The sequence below is a fragment of the Ranitomeya imitator genome, chromosome 5 (genome assembly GCF_032444005.1).
Source record: "Ranitomeya imitator isolate aRanImi1 chromosome 5, aRanImi1.pri, whole genome shotgun sequence".
NCBI classification, from domain to species: Eukaryota; Metazoa; Chordata; class Amphibia; order Anura; family Dendrobatidae; genus Ranitomeya; species Ranitomeya imitator.
In genome coordinates, this window is record NC_091286.1 from 563,658,303 (window position 1) to 563,675,226 (window position 16,924).

Consider the following 16,924-nt stretch of genomic DNA (forward strand, 5'->3'; position numbering starts at 1 on the left):
GACTCCAAGACTTCTCCCGTGCTGCGCCAATCCTCTGGAATGCTCTACCCCTAGATATTAGGACAATCCACAATTTGCATAGTTTTAGGCGCTCGCTCAAAACATATTTGTTCAGAGCGGCCTACCACGTTCACTAATCAAAGTCATTTTATGCTTGTGTGTGTGTGTAGCCCATTCACTCTCTCCATCTATCCCCCACCCCCTGAAGATGGCTGGACCATCATTGTAAATACATCATTGTACATACACACCTGTACTTTGTATCTCCCCCACCTCATTGTAGATTGTAAGCTCTCACGAGCAGGGTCGTCTTATTTTGCATTAATTATTTTATTGTTAACGTTGTTACTTATGACTGTTGTGTTTGAAGCTGTTAAACTGTAAAGCGCTGCGGAATATGTTGGTGCTATATAAATAAAAATTATTATTATTATTGTGCTCACCTGTCTTAATGAACAGGGCTGCTGGAGTAAGATGAGCCTTAAGTCAATAAGAACTACGCACAACTTAATTAATTTAGGTGACTTCGGCAGAAAAGTTACTCCAGTCAGGGAGTCGAGTACATTTCTGGCGCAAGTTAAGCCACTTTCTCATGGATTTGTAGGCTTAGCTATGTCCTCCATGCTCCACCCATATTAGCATGGTTAGGGTTGGGATTAGGGTTAGGGCTATGGTTGGGATTAGGGTTAGGGGTGTGTTGGAGTTAGAATTGGGGAGGGGAGTTTCCACTGTTTCGGTACATCAGAGGGTCTCCAAATGCGACATGGCTCCACCATTGATTCCAGCCAATTTTGCATTCAAAAAGTCAAACTGTGCTCCCTCCCTTCTGAGCCCTGCCATGTGCCCAAACAGTGGCTTTCCCCCACATACAGGGTATTGGCATACTCAAGAGAAATTGCACAACAAATTTTGTGGTCCATTTTCTCTTGATACCCTTGTGAAAATAAAAAAATTTGGTTCCAAAGTAAACTTTTTGTGAAAGAAGTAAAAATGTTCATTTTTTCATTCCACATTGCTTTAGTTCTCGTGAAGCACCTGAAGGGTTAATAAACTTCTTGAATGTGGTTTTGCGCATCTTGAGGGGTGCAGTTTTTAGAATGGTGTCACTTGTGGGTATATTCTGTTATATTGACCCTTCAAAACTCACTTCAAATGTGAGGTGGTCCCTAACAAAAATGGTTTTGTAAATTTTTTGGGAAAAATGAGGAATCGCTGATTAACTTTTAACCCTTATAACGTCCTAACAAAAAAAAAATGTTACCAAAATTGTGCTGATGTAAAGTAGACATGTGGGAAATGTTATCTATTAACTATTTTGTGCGACACCACACTCTAAATTAAGGGCACAAAATTTGAAAGTTTGAAAATTGCTAAATTTTCAAAATTTTGGCCAAATTTCCATTTTTTTCCATAAATAAACTCAAGTCATATTGAAATTTTACTACTAACATGAAGAACAATATGTCACGAAAAAACAGTCTCAGAATCAGCGGGATCCGGTGAAGCGTTCCAGAGTTATAACCTCATAAAGTGACAGTGGTCAGAATTATAAAAATTGGCCTGATCATTAAGTACCAAATTGGCTCTGTCTGTTAAGGCTGTAATGGTTTTCATGCTACAAAAGTCGATACATCAGCAATGTATTTGCGCCTTTCTGCCTACACCCTCTCCATTTCTCACCTTTGCAGTCTTGGCATAGTATAGGGTCCGGCCTCGCAATTTGAAGTAGCGCCTTCTCCATCGCTGAAAGGAGCTTGTCTGCTTTTGTAGGTGACCTTCTTTCACAATAGCCTATAAAAGTCAAGGAGACATGGTAAGAACAACGAGGCAGCTTTATCAATGCTGACTAATTCTTAGGCCGAGCTCACATAAGGTACCGTCACACATAACGATATCGTTTACGATATCGTTGCTTTTTGTGACGTAGCAACGATATCGTTACCGAAATCGTTATGTGTGACAGCGACCAACGATCAGGCTCCTGCTGGGAGATCGTTGGTCGCTGGGGAAAGTCCAGGACTTTATTTAGTCGCTGGATCATCAGCTGACATCGCTAAATCAGCGTGTGTGACGCCGATTCAGCGATGTCTTCACTGGTAACCAGGGTAAATATCGGGTTACTAAGCGCAGGGCCGCGCTTAGTAACCCGATGTTTACCCTGGTTACCATTGTAAATGTAAAAAAACAAACACTACATACTTACATTCCGGTGTCTTGTCACGTCCCTCGCCTTCAGCTTCCCGCACTGACTGTGAGCGCCGGCCGACCGTAAAGCAGAGCACAGCGGTGACGTCACCGCTGTGCTTTACGGCCGGCACTCAGTCAGTGCGGAAAGCTGAAGGCGAGGGACCTGACAAGACACCGGGAATGTAAGTATGTAGTGTTTGTTTTTTTACATTTACAATGGTAACCAGGGTAAACATCGGGTTACTAAGCGCGGCCCTGCGCTTAGTAACCCGATGTTTACCCTGGTTACCCGGGGACTTCGGGATCGTTGGTCGCTGGAGAGCTGTCTGTGTGACAGCTCTCCAGCGACACTGCAGCGATCGGCATCGTTGTCTAGATCGCTGCAGCGTCGCTAAATGTGACGGTACCTTTAGGCTAGATAGTCCTATAATGTGCCAGATTTATCATAATGGCCCAATCTGTTTAAAGGGAACCTGACTGCTGACACATGCTTCCCGATCCTACAGGCAGCATGTATCAGACTGCAGCTGCATGATTTCAGCCAGGTATGCTTAACCCTTAAACGCTGCGGCGGGGAGTAGCCACCATGGAACCGCCTGTCTGTCCGGTCTCCTGTGCGTCTCAGTCGACACCTGCTATTACACCATGTTTTTCGGGGATACACCGCAGCGTTTCAGAGTTAAACATATCTGGCTTAGATCATACAGTCAGTGTCTCATACATGCTGCTCGTGAATCAGCCAGTGTGTAGCAGCTGTCAGGTTGCCTTTAATAAATTGGACGTGTTTAAGACTAAGTCTAGTCTAAGTTTACACAAACTATTAGTTGGCTTAATTTGTGCTAAAACGTTGTGCCAAAATTTTGGCACATTTTTGGCCCAAAGTCACGCCCAATTCTTGCAAACCATGCCCATTTTCAAGTAATAAAAGACTGTTTTTATGCAAATTATGGTGCATTTATAGTTTGATATATATGCTCCTATATCTTTTTTTTTATATTTTCTCGGCTGGTATCTGGTATTATAAGGTAACCGTCGGTTGGTAAATTAATAGCAGAGGTAACACTTAAACAACAGAATATAACTCAAAGTAAATCAAACTTCTGTGAAATCAAACTGTCCACTTAGGAAGCAACACTCTTTGACAATCAATTTCACATGCTGTTGTGCAAATGGAATAGATAACAGATGGAAATTATTGGCAATTATCAAGACACCCTCAATAAAGGAGTGGTTCTGCAGGTGGGGACCACAGACCACATCTCAGTATCAATGCTTTCTGACTGATGTTTTGGTCACTTTTGAATGTTGGTTGTGCTTTCACACTCGTGGTAGCATGAGATGGACTCTGCAACCCACACAAGTGGCTCAGGTAGTGCAGCTCATCCAGGATGGCACATCTATGCGAGCTGTGGCAAGAAGGTTTGCTGTGTCAGCATAGTGTCCAGAGGCTGGAGGCGCTACCAGGAGACAGGCCAGTACACCAGGAGACGTGGAGGGGGCCGTAGGAGGGCAACAACCCAGCAGCAGGACCGCTACCTCAGCCTTTGTGCGAGGAGGAAAAGGAGGAGCACTGCCAGAGCCCTGCAAAATGACCTCCAGCAGGCCACAAATGTGCATGTGTCTGCACAAACAGTTAGAGACCGACTCCATGAGGATGGTCTGAGTGCCCGACGTCCACAGATGGGGGTTGTGCTCATAGCCCAACACCATGCAGGAAGCTTAGCATTCGCCATAGAACACCAGGGTTGGAAAATTTGCCACTGGTGCCCTGTGCTCTTCACAGATGAAAGCAGGTTCACACTGAGAACATGTGACAGATGTGACTGAGTCTGGAGACGCTGTGGAGAGCGATCTGCTGCCTGCAACATCCTTCAGCATGACCGGTTTGGCAGTGGATCAGTAATGGTGTGGGGTGGCATTTCTTTGGAGGACCGCACAGCCCTCCATGTGCTTGGCAGAGGTAGCCTGACTGCCATTAGGTACCGAGATGAGATCCTTGGACCCCTTATGAGACCATATGCTGGTGCGGTTGGCCCTGGGTTCCTCCTAATGCAGAACAATGCCAGACCTCATGTGGCTGGAGTGTGTCAGCAGTTCCTGCAAAATGAAGGCATTGAAGCTATGGACTGGCCCGCCCGTTCCCCAGACCTGAATCCAATTGAACACATATGGGACATCATGCCTCGCAAAATCCACCAACGTCACATTGCACCACAGACTGTTCAGAAGTTGGCAGATGCTTTAGTCCAGGTCTGGGAGGAGATCCCTCAGGAGTCCATCCGTCGCCTAATCAGGAGCATGCCAAGGCATTGTAGGAAGGTCATACAGGCACGTGGAGGCCACACACACTACTGAGCATTATTTCCTTGTTTTGAGGCATTTCCACTGAAGTTAGATTAGCCTGTAATTTGATTTTCCACTTTGATTTTGAGTATCGTTCCAAATCCAGGCCTCCATTGGTTAATAAATTTGATTTCCATTGATAATTTTTCTGTGATTTTATTGTCAGCACATTCAACTTTGTACAAAACAAAGTATTCAATGAGAATATTTCATTCATTCAAATCTAGGATGTGTTATATTGAGTGTTCCCTTTATGTTTTTGAGCAGTGTATATCTTATTAGAGCAATCTGCTTCTTTCTCATCCTTGACTAAGGAATCATTCTCAAAATTCTCTATTTACAGGCAAAATCTGTCCCCACTTAATAAAGATTTTCCCATTACGGGGATAGGAGACAACAGTTGGTGCTGATAAAGTTCTATGGAGAACTGTAGTTTCATGAGAACTTGCAGCAGAATGTCTGCAGCTCCTCCCTTTATCCTCCATAGAATTTTAAAAGCTCCAACTGTCAACTTCTATGTCAGTAATGGGAACATCTGCTCAGTGAACACAGTGAATGATCAGTCCTGACGGAGAAAAAAAGCTGATTTCTCTGATACGATAAATTACAACTTTGCTTATATCCATGTATAGTATTGATTAATTAAATAAAAACTGAAACAATTCCTGGTATTAATTTCTTACCGATAATTCAATATCCAGTGTAGACTTATAAACCTGTATAACCAGTTAGTAAGTATAAAAGCTTGCTTTTATTTTGCAGGGGTGGTGCGGGGACCACCTAGTGGGATGCCCAGCAGATCAGCTGCACAGACGTCAGTGTTAGGCATGTAGCACTTGTGCAGTCACCTAGATGTGACCTCCGCTCTCCACATAGGTCACCTATTAGACTTCCTGTGGACATGCCAGAAATTTTGCAGATGATAAGCCCCCTTTAATCTCACATGAGGTTCCACATTTGAGCCAGTTCCCGTACATGAATCTAGCACTTGAAAAGTTCTTTTATCCAGCGCGTAATCAATTAGACAGCAGAGAATTCAGCAGATCATGGCAACTTCTGGTTAACTATAGGCTGGCTCAGTCCCAGCAAGATTCCGTTCACACAGTTTCTGCTGCTTACCTCCAACATCATGCCAATGAGTATCCTGCATATCCAAAAAACATGTCCACAGTCCATAATCAGGTCAGATAAATGGTAGAAGAGAGTCTGTATGGCACAATTCTGTCCAGAATAAGACTTCAGGACGCTTACCTGCCAAGTGCTGATCTTTCAATGCTTGGCCATGCCAGAAAAATACAAGGAGTTAATGGCAGCTATATGTAACCCTATGGGAAATTCTCCTGGCATGTATGTCCAAACATGCCAAATGCAGTAAGAACAGAGGCTTAAAGGGGTTTTCCTATGAACAAAGTACATTTATAAATAATAATAACCATGGGCAGTATGTATCAGGCACTGGCTATTTGATTTCAGCCAAATATCTTTAATTCTAAAGCACTGCGGTGTTTCAGAGAAAAACAGATTAATAGCTGCCGGGGACCAGATGGACCGGCGAGTCTCTGATGGCTTCTCCCCGCACTGCTCACAAGGATTGACAGGTCTCTCCCAGCATGCATGTATAGAGAGACCCCGACCCACCTATGCGACTTGTCTTCCATACCAATCGGTCACGGGCAGCTATTAAATTACTGTATGTTTTCTCATGTATGTGTGGTCAGGTTCCCTTAAAGGTCGGTTACCGTCATATAGTAAGGCGCTCGATCGGTGCTCGTTTGCTTCCATTTCCTGGCTTGGCAATATGTGTGAATGACCGGTCAGTCGTTTTTTGCACGTTTGATCAATGGACGCTCATTCGACTAATCACAAACCCGGTGAAATGAAAATGAGCACATAATGAGTAATGTGTTATATGAGGGTTTCAAGTAACTGAACAATTGTAACCAGGTCTTGACTTATTATTATGTTCTCGCCGTGTTGGGTGGGTTTCCTCCTGATATTCCGGTTTCTTCCCAAAAACCAAAGACATGCCGATAGGGAATATAGATTGTGATCCCCAATGTGGACAGTGCCGATAATGTCTGTGAAGTCCTGTGGAATTAATGGCGCTATATAAGTACAATAAATGAGTTACATGTGATTTTGCTCCTGACATTTATTTAAGACAAAAAAACATGAAGAGAACTTTTTATTTTCTGCGTGATCCTTGTATGTGTGCCATCTAGCACAGACGGATATTAGCCGGCTCGTCACTTGGCGATCCAAGGCGGCAGCTCTGCCCGTGTGTCCCCAGCAATAAACGCTGTCATCTGTCCGGCTATAACAACAAACATGGTCGCCGCGATGACAATGACAGAAAACAATCATGTCCCAAATGTACCAACAGCAAACATCCTCTGCCTGACAACACCCACTCACTGCCTGTTCCTGACAACCCTTTCTGCATAGCTTTTCCTGTAAGAATTCATTCTCGGTCTGTTCCTGACAACACCCACTGACGGTCTGTCACTGCCGATCCCCGCGCCACGCTCAGCGTCCCCATCCACCTGGCTGATACTAGCAGCGCCTGTCACAGAGCTGTCACAAGCCTCCCTATTCTCACATGTCTTACAAGTGCTCCCCTATGTTCCCTGTCATGTCCTCCCCTCCCCCTCTGTATTCCATCTTGATATGACAAGAAGCAATGCACATCCCGCGGTACATTTCCCAGGATATATTGTAAACTAATGAAGTAAACAAATGACATTGATGGCGGCCTGAGTTATCCTCGATGTTCCTTCCTCTATTTAGACAAGTCTGGGAGTTCACACATAAGAGTTCTGCATTTTACACTCCGGCACCAATGTATGGACACAATGGCCAGTTTCATAGTTACTGGGGTTACTCCAGTCCATCAACCCCCACACTGCACACTCCCAGACCCAACTGATACAAAACGAAGGCCAAAAACACCATTAAAAGGAACATTGAACATAGAACATGCGAAAACAAATATCCAACAACTTCTTCCCTTCATCGATTCCTTTTCTTTTATCAATTAAAATTAGATAAAGAAATCTTCTGTCTTTGTTTCAAAAGATCAGTCATGTCCCCATCCTCCTTCTCACTGTCTCTGTGTGGCTGTAATACAACTGGCTGCAGCAGGAGCCTCCCCCCTCTGCTCAATGTAAAGATTGATAAGCCCCGCCTCTTGCCTAAGGGGGCAGGGCTTAAAGGGAACCTGTCATGTTAAAAATGGGGTCTGATCTAAGGGCAGGATATTATAGAGCCGAAAGAGATAAATGAAATTGATAGACATTTATTGTGGGAAATGATTTCCTAAAACTTTAATTAATTGAAATCCCCAGTTTTGTATGTGTATGAGTCCAGTAGGCGGTCCTACTTCATGATTGACAGTCTTTGCTGTATGACTGCATGCAAAGATATCTGTCAATCACTGAGCAGCACCGCCCACTGGACTCGTATACATACAAACACCGGGGTTTTCAATCAATAACATACAAGTTATGCTGAAACTTTTCTAACAATACACATATATATGATTCTGCTCATCTTCTCCTTCTCTATACCGTGACGTCCACAGATCAGACTGATGGACAGCATGACAGGTTCCCTATAAGTCAGACAGCAGCTGAAGATGGAACTCATCAGCAGGACAACCCTTGTGCTTTCTGCAGGATTTCTACAATACTGACTGTTTCAAGATCCTGCAGTGAGCACTATATTCTTTGTGAAATTCACACACTCACTTCCAGGATTACTGTGTTTGTGCACAAGGAATAATACTACTTCTGCCAATTATCTACTATATAATTGTCTAAGGGTCACTTCAGTCTTTCTGTCCTTCTGTCTGTCACGGATATTCATTGGTCTCGGCCTCTGTCTGTCATGGAATCCAAGTCGCTGATTGGTCTCGCCAGCTGCCTGTCATGGCTGCCGCGACCAATTAGTGACGGCCACAGTCCGATTAGTCCCTCCCTACTCCCCTGCAGTCAGTGCCTGGCGCCCGCTCCATACTCCCCGCAGTCACCGCTCACACAGGGTTAATGCCAGCGGTAACAGACCGCTTTATGCCGCGGGTAACTCACTCCGTTACCGCCGCTATTAACCCTGTGTGACCAAGTTTTTACTATTGATGCTGCCTATGCAGTATCAATGATCTAATGTTAATAATAATGAAAAAAATAAAAAATCATTATATACTCACCTTTCGCGATGCTCCGGTGACCGCGACAAGGACCTGCCATGACGTCACGGTCATGTAACCGCGACGTCATCACAGGTCCTGCGCGCCTGTGCGAGAAGGACCTGCCATGACGTCACGGTCATGTGACCGCAACGTCATCACAGGTCCTGCGCGCCTGTGCGAGAAGGACCTGCCATGACGTCACGGTCATGTGACCGCAACGTCATCACAGGTCCTGCGCGCCTGCGCGAGAAGGACCTGCCATGACATCACGGTCATGTGACCGCGACGTCATCACACCCTGGGACCGGAAGCTGCCGCGTGCACCGCGCACAGGCGACAGAACTACAAGGGGCCCTCGGATCGGAAGGTGAGTATATGTTTATTTTTTATTTTTTAACCTGTGACATACGTGGCTGGGCAATATACTACGTAGCTCTGTGCTGGGCAATATACTACGTGGCTGGGCAATATACTACGTGGCTGGGCAATATACTACATGACTGGGCAATATACTACGTGGGCTGTGCAATATATTACGTGGCTGGGCAATATACTACGTGGCTGGGCAATATACTACGTAGCTCTGTGCTGGGCAATATACTACGTGGCTGGGCAATATACTACGTGGCTGGGCAATATACTACATGACTGGGCAATATACTACGTGGGCTGTGCAATATATTACGTGGCTGGGCAATATACTACGTGGCTGGGCAATATACTACGTGGCTGGGCAATATACTACGTGGCTGGGCAATATACTACGTGGTTGGGCAATATACTACGTGGCTGGGCAATATACTATGTGGCTGGGCAATATACTACGTGGGCTGTTCAATATACTACGTGGCTGGGCAATATACTACGTGGCTGGGCAATATACTACATGGACATGCATATTCTAGAATAACCGATGCGTTAGAATTGGGCCACCATCTAGTTATACTATATTTCTCATTAGTTTTCCCATTTGCAAACTCTTTTTGGGCTGATACATATAGACTGGCAAAGAGCACGCTCACGCTACGCTAGACTTGATGGAGTAGACGAAGCACCAAATTCATTAAGAGGCTCACAACATAATTAGTGGTATTCGCAGCACTAAAACTGCTACTCCGGCCAGAGACTGGAGTAGCATTTCTGGCATAAAAAATAGCCACTTTTCGTAAGTCAAACAGAGAAGACCTGTATCATGTCCTCCTGCTTTGGCAGATTTGATCCAAAGTGGCATAAAAATGGCAAAAGTTATATTTTTTGAGCAGCACAGCATAAAAAAAAAATGTGTGATTCACCATATTTTTACACCACTTTTGTTGTTATCTATTGCAAAATCCAAGACAAGATCCTTGGATGTAAATTCCTATTTATATTACAATTTAAAAGAAAAAATCAAAACTGCGTACGTTCACATGTACCAAAGATGTTTTTGCTTTGACGAAAGAAGCATCTAACTGCAAGATCTGCTATAAAAGGGAGCAAGACAGCCAGCTCGCACAAAGAGGCTGACAACCATTAGGCTATGTGCACACGTTCCGGATTCTTTGCGCGCTTTTTCGGCAGTTTTCCGCTACAAAAACCCTTAAAAAAAGGCATACATTAAGCATCTCATCATTTTTAATGCATTCCGAAATTTTTGTGCACATGTTGCGTCTTTTTCTGCGATAAAAACGCATCGCGGAAAAAAACGCAGCATGTTCATTAATTTTGCAGATTTTTTTGCGGATTTCCCGCTATTTATTGCATTGGGAAGCTCCGGAAAAAAAAAACACCAAAAAACCTGTGCGAAAAATACACGTGCATGCGAAAGTAGTCAGGATTTTCTCAGGAAAATTCTGCACACTTTCCGGAACGTGTGCACATAGCCTTAATCTATCACAGTTTTATCTCCATTGACTTCAAAAGAAGAAAAAGAAAACAATGGTAATAAGTAAAGAACTCCATGTAATAAACAGAATTTTGTTTCTCCCACTGAGAGCACGCTATATCTTTTTTTTCTACTGGCTAACATGGTACCAAACCACTTTTTTCATTTAAATAAACAGAATTGTGACAGTATGTTACTACAGATCCACAATGTAAAGACCCTTATTCTAAATAACCTTTATATATCAATGCATGTCTGCTGTAGACACAGGGAAAAGTACTGGACAGAATATGTCAGCATGGACAAACATTGAGCCTGGACAAACACTGTGTCGGAAACCAGATAAATCATCTATTGGTTTCATCAGGTGGAAGCGCTGAAAAGTAGCATAGGCAGTGGGGCAAAAATGTTGTGACTTTGACACCGGTTTTAATCAGCTCTGACAAAATGAATGGAGTTAAGGAAGATCTGGGCCGGGACGTGACCGCGCCCATCCAAATTTATCAAATGTGCCGGCCTTTTATACACCAGAAATGAGAAAGAAGTTTCTTGCCCGGCGCATTTCAGACTCGGTGCATGGTGACAACTCAATGACTTTGGTGCCTTCTAGTCCAGCAAGACATGGCCAGTTTTGATGAATCGGCCCCATTATGTTTCCGTCTTTATACTGGACTACCGTATCTCTAAGGACTCCCATTATTATTTACATACAGTCCCCTATAGCCTCATTCACACATCAGTTTCTCACACACATGTGCTGTGTTTTGCACATGGCCACACAAAACCCATTCATACCAATAATAAAAAGACAATTCACATTGTTGGAATAAAATGGATGTGAAGTTTATTTTGGGTTACATTAAGACTCAATAATATAATAAATCAATAAATTACTAAGATAAAATTGTCCAAACACCAACAAACCAATCCACCCATAGAATGGGCGATTTTCCCACAAATAAACCATCACGACAGTAGGAATAATAAATAAAGGGAGGGAGGGTGGGATCATCTTTTCTTCACATATCCAGCGGAATGGGGAAAGAACCACCAAGCAGGGCTTTTTATACTTTAAAAAAAGACCGCCAAAATAATATTCCACCAATAGCAAACCGTTAAAAAGGCGCCAATATAGCCAGTCAGAACCGGTCTGAACTGCTCCTGAGGTAATCAGAGCTGACTCACTGACCTTTGTTTGACCTTTCAGAAACAAAAACAGCTAAAGTAAAAAACCCATAGAGTAACACGAAGGCTATTCCGGGTTTATGTAGCCATGAGACCCCACCTTATTTTCTTATATATTTGGGTGGGTGGGCTAGCATTATCATCTATGGGGCTATTCACGTCAGGCATTTTATTTACTTATCGATGGTCTACATTAGTTTTTCCCAAACTCCAGTCCTCAAAACCCCAACAGGTCATGTTTTCAGGATTTCCATAGTGCTGCACAAGTGAGAGAACTCCTGATACTTCCATCACCTGTGCAATACTAAGGAAATCCTGAAAACACGACCTCTTGGGGTCCGTGAGGACTGGAGTTTGGGAAACACTGGTCTACATTATAAAAGAGAGACGTGCCCCCATTTTAAACTAATTTGCGGACTAAAGTCCCCCAGTCAAGAAAAGGAGTCAGTGGAAAAGACAGAGGGAACAAGGATGTAATCCAAATTCCAGATTTTCATGGACCTCTTCTTGTCAGTAAAAGCTTGAGAAACCTCCATCAGTTTTTTTTTAAATTCTTAGTAGAAAAAGAGGCTTGGCACTGTAAAAAAATACAGGACTGTGATCGGACTCGCCCTCCGACTGATAGATGTGGCGGTGCTCAACTTCAACATGAGAAATGCATAAATCCGAAGAATCCAGGAAAGTGGCACTCACCATCCATAACAAACCTTTATTTCAAAACACCGTTAAAAATACAATGCTATGGGGACTCCTGTAGAAGCACTTTGAAAAGCGCAAAACAGTCGCCATCTGCTCGCACCCTGCTTGCCCAACAGCATTGTATTTTTTACTTTTTTTCTTAATAAAGGTTTTTTATGGATAGTGAGTGCCACTTACCTGGATTCTTTGGACTCCGTGAGTTTTTTGGGAGGCACATGAGAAAACCTGATGACAAACACATGGTGTCAAAAACCTTAACAGTCCTTTTACATTAGCGCATAGTCTGCCAAAAACATGTGTCAATCAGCACTCCGCAAGCTTCCATTTACATGTGGAAATCATCTACATATAGCTCACATATTCTCCTCACGTCATCCCTGTTCACATGAGGGATGCTGTGATCAACAATCATTTTTAAGGAATCAAAATCAGCAAATGATGGCTGGCATTAATGAATTAGCCAGGCTTAATGGGGTTGGCTACCTCTTGGACAACCACTTCTCAGTCACTATGTTCCCGCTTATAAAATAATAACCCTTATACTCACCTCCGATGCTGGCACCATTCCAGTGGTGTCAGAACTGGCTTTGCCGAGTCTCTCGTGATATAAGAATGCAGCTATCGCTCAGACTTCCTCCGGATGTCAGTTACATCTTAAGGATGATACAGTGAAATGGCAGCTGATTGGCCGCAGGGATTGTGTAACATACCAATGTCAAGTGAGCCCTGGGAGAGCCACTGCCGACACAGCTGAAATGGCGCTGGCACCATAGGCGAATATACATGTTATTATTTTATAAGAGGGAAACAGTCATTGAGAAGGTGTTGTCCAAGCAGTGGACAACCGCTTTAAGGCATCGCTGACCCATCCCAGTGGATAGGTCATCCATATCAGGTCTGACACCTGGTGCGGCCACCGATCAGCCTTTATCAGCTCCTACAGTGAGAGGCGTACCAGAGGTGATAACAAACGTTGGATCAGACCCCACTCATTTTATATTAATGACCTATACAATGGATAAATGATCAACATTATAACCTGGAAAACCTGTAAGAGAGTGCAGGCATTGGGAAATCAAATTATCTGACAATGTTTTGAGAGAAATATTCATGGGGAATTTGATTTCTCTTTAACTTATTTTCACTTTATAACTTCATTTCTCATACTTGTAAAAATATTAGAAGGTGTGCAAATAATACTTACATAAACCTGCCATATACAGAGACGTGCAACGTTACATACGTCTTCTCTTCCCGGAGGATCAGACTATTGCTTATCGCTTTTGCAGGAGGCTCCCTCTCCTGTGTTATCTACTGACTGACCCCCGTGTAGTGCACCCTCTCTTAAAGAGGATCTGCAGCAGCTGTAGTATTACTAAGCTCTATCTGTATCTCTGCTGCAAAAAAAACAAACTGCACACACCTTGGATGCTACAGAACTTTTTTTCTTTTTTAAGGATGTTTATAGATCATCTATCAAGATTTCTCCTTATTGTTTATACAGAGTTTCTTGCAGCATATATTATAAAGGAAGTTGGAACACAGTAATTAAAGAAAATTAGATGTGACCTTGTGTCTTTATATGGTGACTTATTATTTACAGAAGGGGTATATTATCCTATATATGTAACAATCTGCAGTTCCCTTACATATCTGCACATTATATAAGACACCCCCTTCTCTTTCAGCAGTGTAGACTATGAATAGAATAGAACACAGACGACGGGTTCGTCAATCTGTGCTGTAAATTAATTAATCCTGTATTGTAGATCTGGAGTGACTGATGAGGGGTGTCACCGCACGCAGACCTAAGACCTAATCTACAAAATTACTTAATAGCTATAAAACATGGAAGGTGACCTAAAATATTCACATTTAGTACAGGTCAGTGACGGTGGGCATTGTGTGGGACATAGACAAGTATTCGCTGCAATAATTACTGAGGTTACCCATACTTGGCTATAAAGGTCTGACCTGATAAATATATTATATGTGAATATGCAGCAGCTGATTCTGCAGGGTGAACATTCAGCCGGCTATGCTATGCCTGTAGTACCACGGGGTTTTCACACATGCTTTTAGCAAACCTGGTCCATTTACTACAGGAACCAAAAGTGAAATTCTCTTGCAGATGAGATTCACATGAGTATTCAATGGGGCTTATTCATATATAGCCATTCCATATTTTTTTGCGTGCAGAATTGGTGGAAATTAGTAGCATGCTGAGGTGAAGAAGAGGCTGCCCACACTGCAGGCTATCTGATCTAACATTGGAGATGCCAGAGCTGCTGAGATAAGAAGAGTTTGCTCACACTGGAGATACCAAGAACGCTGAGGTAAGAAGAGTCTGCTCACACTGCTGTCTACCCTGTCTATCTGATCTAATACTGGAGATACCAAGAACGCTGAGGTAAGAAGAGTCTGCTCATACCGCTACCTACCCTGCCTATCTGATCTAATACTGGAGATACCAAGAATGCTTAGGTAAGAAGAGTCTGCTCACACTGCGAGCCACACTGTCTATATGACCGAATACTGGAGATACCAAGAACGCTGAGGTTAGAAGAGGCTGATCACACTGCTGTCCACCCTGTCTATCTGATCTAATACTGTAGATACCAAGAATGCTGAGGTAAGAAGAGGCTGCTCACACTGCTGTCTACCCTGCCTATCTGATCTAATACTGGAGATACCAAGAATGCTAAGGTAAGAAGAGGCTGCTCACACTGCTGTCCACACGGTCTATATGATGTAATACTGGAGATACCAAGAATGCTGAGGTAAGAAGAGGCTGCTCACACTGTTGTCTACCCAGTGTATATGATGTAATACTGGAGATACCAAGAATGCTGAGGTAAGAAGAGTCTGCTCACACTGCTGTCCACACTTTCTAAATGATCGAATACTGGAGATACCAAGAACACTGAGGTAAGAGGCTGATCTCACTGCTGTCCACCCTGTCTATTTGATCTAATACTGGAGATACCAGAGGTGCTGAGGTAAGAAGAGTCTGCTCACACTGTTGTCCACACTGTCTATATGATCGAATACTGGCGATACCAAGAATGCTAAGATAAGAAGAGTCTGTTCACACTGCTGTCCACCCCGTGTATATAATCGAATACTGGAAATCGACATATCCAAATAAGAGCTTGCTTTTTGCAGGACGAGTTGTAGATTAGAAATACACCATTCATTGTACCCTACAGGGGACTTGAAAACAAGAACAAAATTATTGAGGTAAAACTATGAAAAAAATCCGAACAATACTCACATTGTTTTTTTGGTTTGTTTTTACGGCGTTCGTGGTTTGGAAAAAATGACCTGGCATCATGATTCTTCAGGTCAGTAAGATTAAAGACACCAAACATGCATTTTTTATTGAAGTAGCAAAAAAGAAATCTGTAACATAAAAAAAAGTTTGCTTTTGTCCCCATGTTTGGAGACCTGTAATACTTTCATTTTTTGCTCAATAGAGCTGTGTGAGGGCTTGTTTTTGCGCTCCAAGCTGATATTTTTATTGATCCAATTTTGGGCAAGATATAACATTTTGATTGCCTCCATTTTTTTTTGCAATGTTGCAGCAACCAAAAAGGCACAATTCTGGCCTTACCGATTTTTGTCTTTATGGTGTTTACTGATGAGTCAATTAATATAATATTTTGATAGAACAGACTTTGTTCACGGTGATATTAAAAAAAAAAGTAAAATATTTGATATCTTTAATTGTAATGGTTGAAAAGGGGCTGATTTGAATGTTTATTTAAACTTTTTTTTTTAACTTTATTTTCTAGTTTCCCTAGGGGACTTGAATTTGTGATCATTCGGTCAACTATACAAAATGCTACAATACAACAGTACTGAAGAAAAAACAACGGACTCCTATGAACGCCAGCTATGGCAGCCCATCAGCTCCTCGCACTCGCATCGCACGGAGTGGCAATGGACACTTAGAATGATGCGTCCCCTGGTCTGTATGCTTTAAATGCCACTGTCGAAGATTGACAGTGACAATTACCAGGTTAACAGAAGCGGGCAGAGCTCAACATCAGCTGCAGCTGTTCAGAGGCTGAAGATGGCTGAATAACGCAGCCATCATCTTCTGGGAATGGGGCGGGCTCATCTCCTGAGACCGTACTATAAACCAGCTCACGACGAGCGCCGTACTTGTACCAAGACGTTAAAGGTGTTAGCCAGCAAAAATCAATATCATCTTCAGTTTTTGTTACTGTATACATACATTCAACTTAGGCCTCTTTCACACTTCAGTCTTTTTGTTTCCGTCCAAATCCTTCGTTTTCTGAAAAAAACGGATCCAGCAAATGGTGCTGCTGGATCCGTTTTTTTCTCATAGACTAGTATTAGCAACGGATTGTGATGGATTGCCTTCAGTTTCATCCATCGTACGACGGATCCGTCGTAAATTCTGTGTATGTCGGGCGGTGACAAAGCACATAGAA

At 43.0% G+C, this 16,924-nt stretch overlaps 1 protein-coding gene across 4 annotated transcripts in view; it reads right to left on the reverse strand.

Annotated features, from left to right (window-relative positions):
• DGKD (diacylglycerol kinase delta) overlaps positions 1–16,924 on the reverse strand; it is a 115,948-nt gene that overhangs the window by 88,087 nt on the left and 10,937 nt on the right. For all 4 annotated transcript variants that reach the window (XR_011312498.1, XM_069727698.1, XM_069727699.1 and 1 more), the window contains exon 2: positions 1,681–1,791. Coding sequence is in view for 3 of the 4 variants with exons in the window: in XM_069727698.1 (XP_069583799.1) it covers positions 1,681–1,791 (111 nt within the window). In the remaining variant the exon portion in view is untranslated. The remainder of the gene's footprint in view (positions 1–1,680; positions 1,792–16,924) is intronic.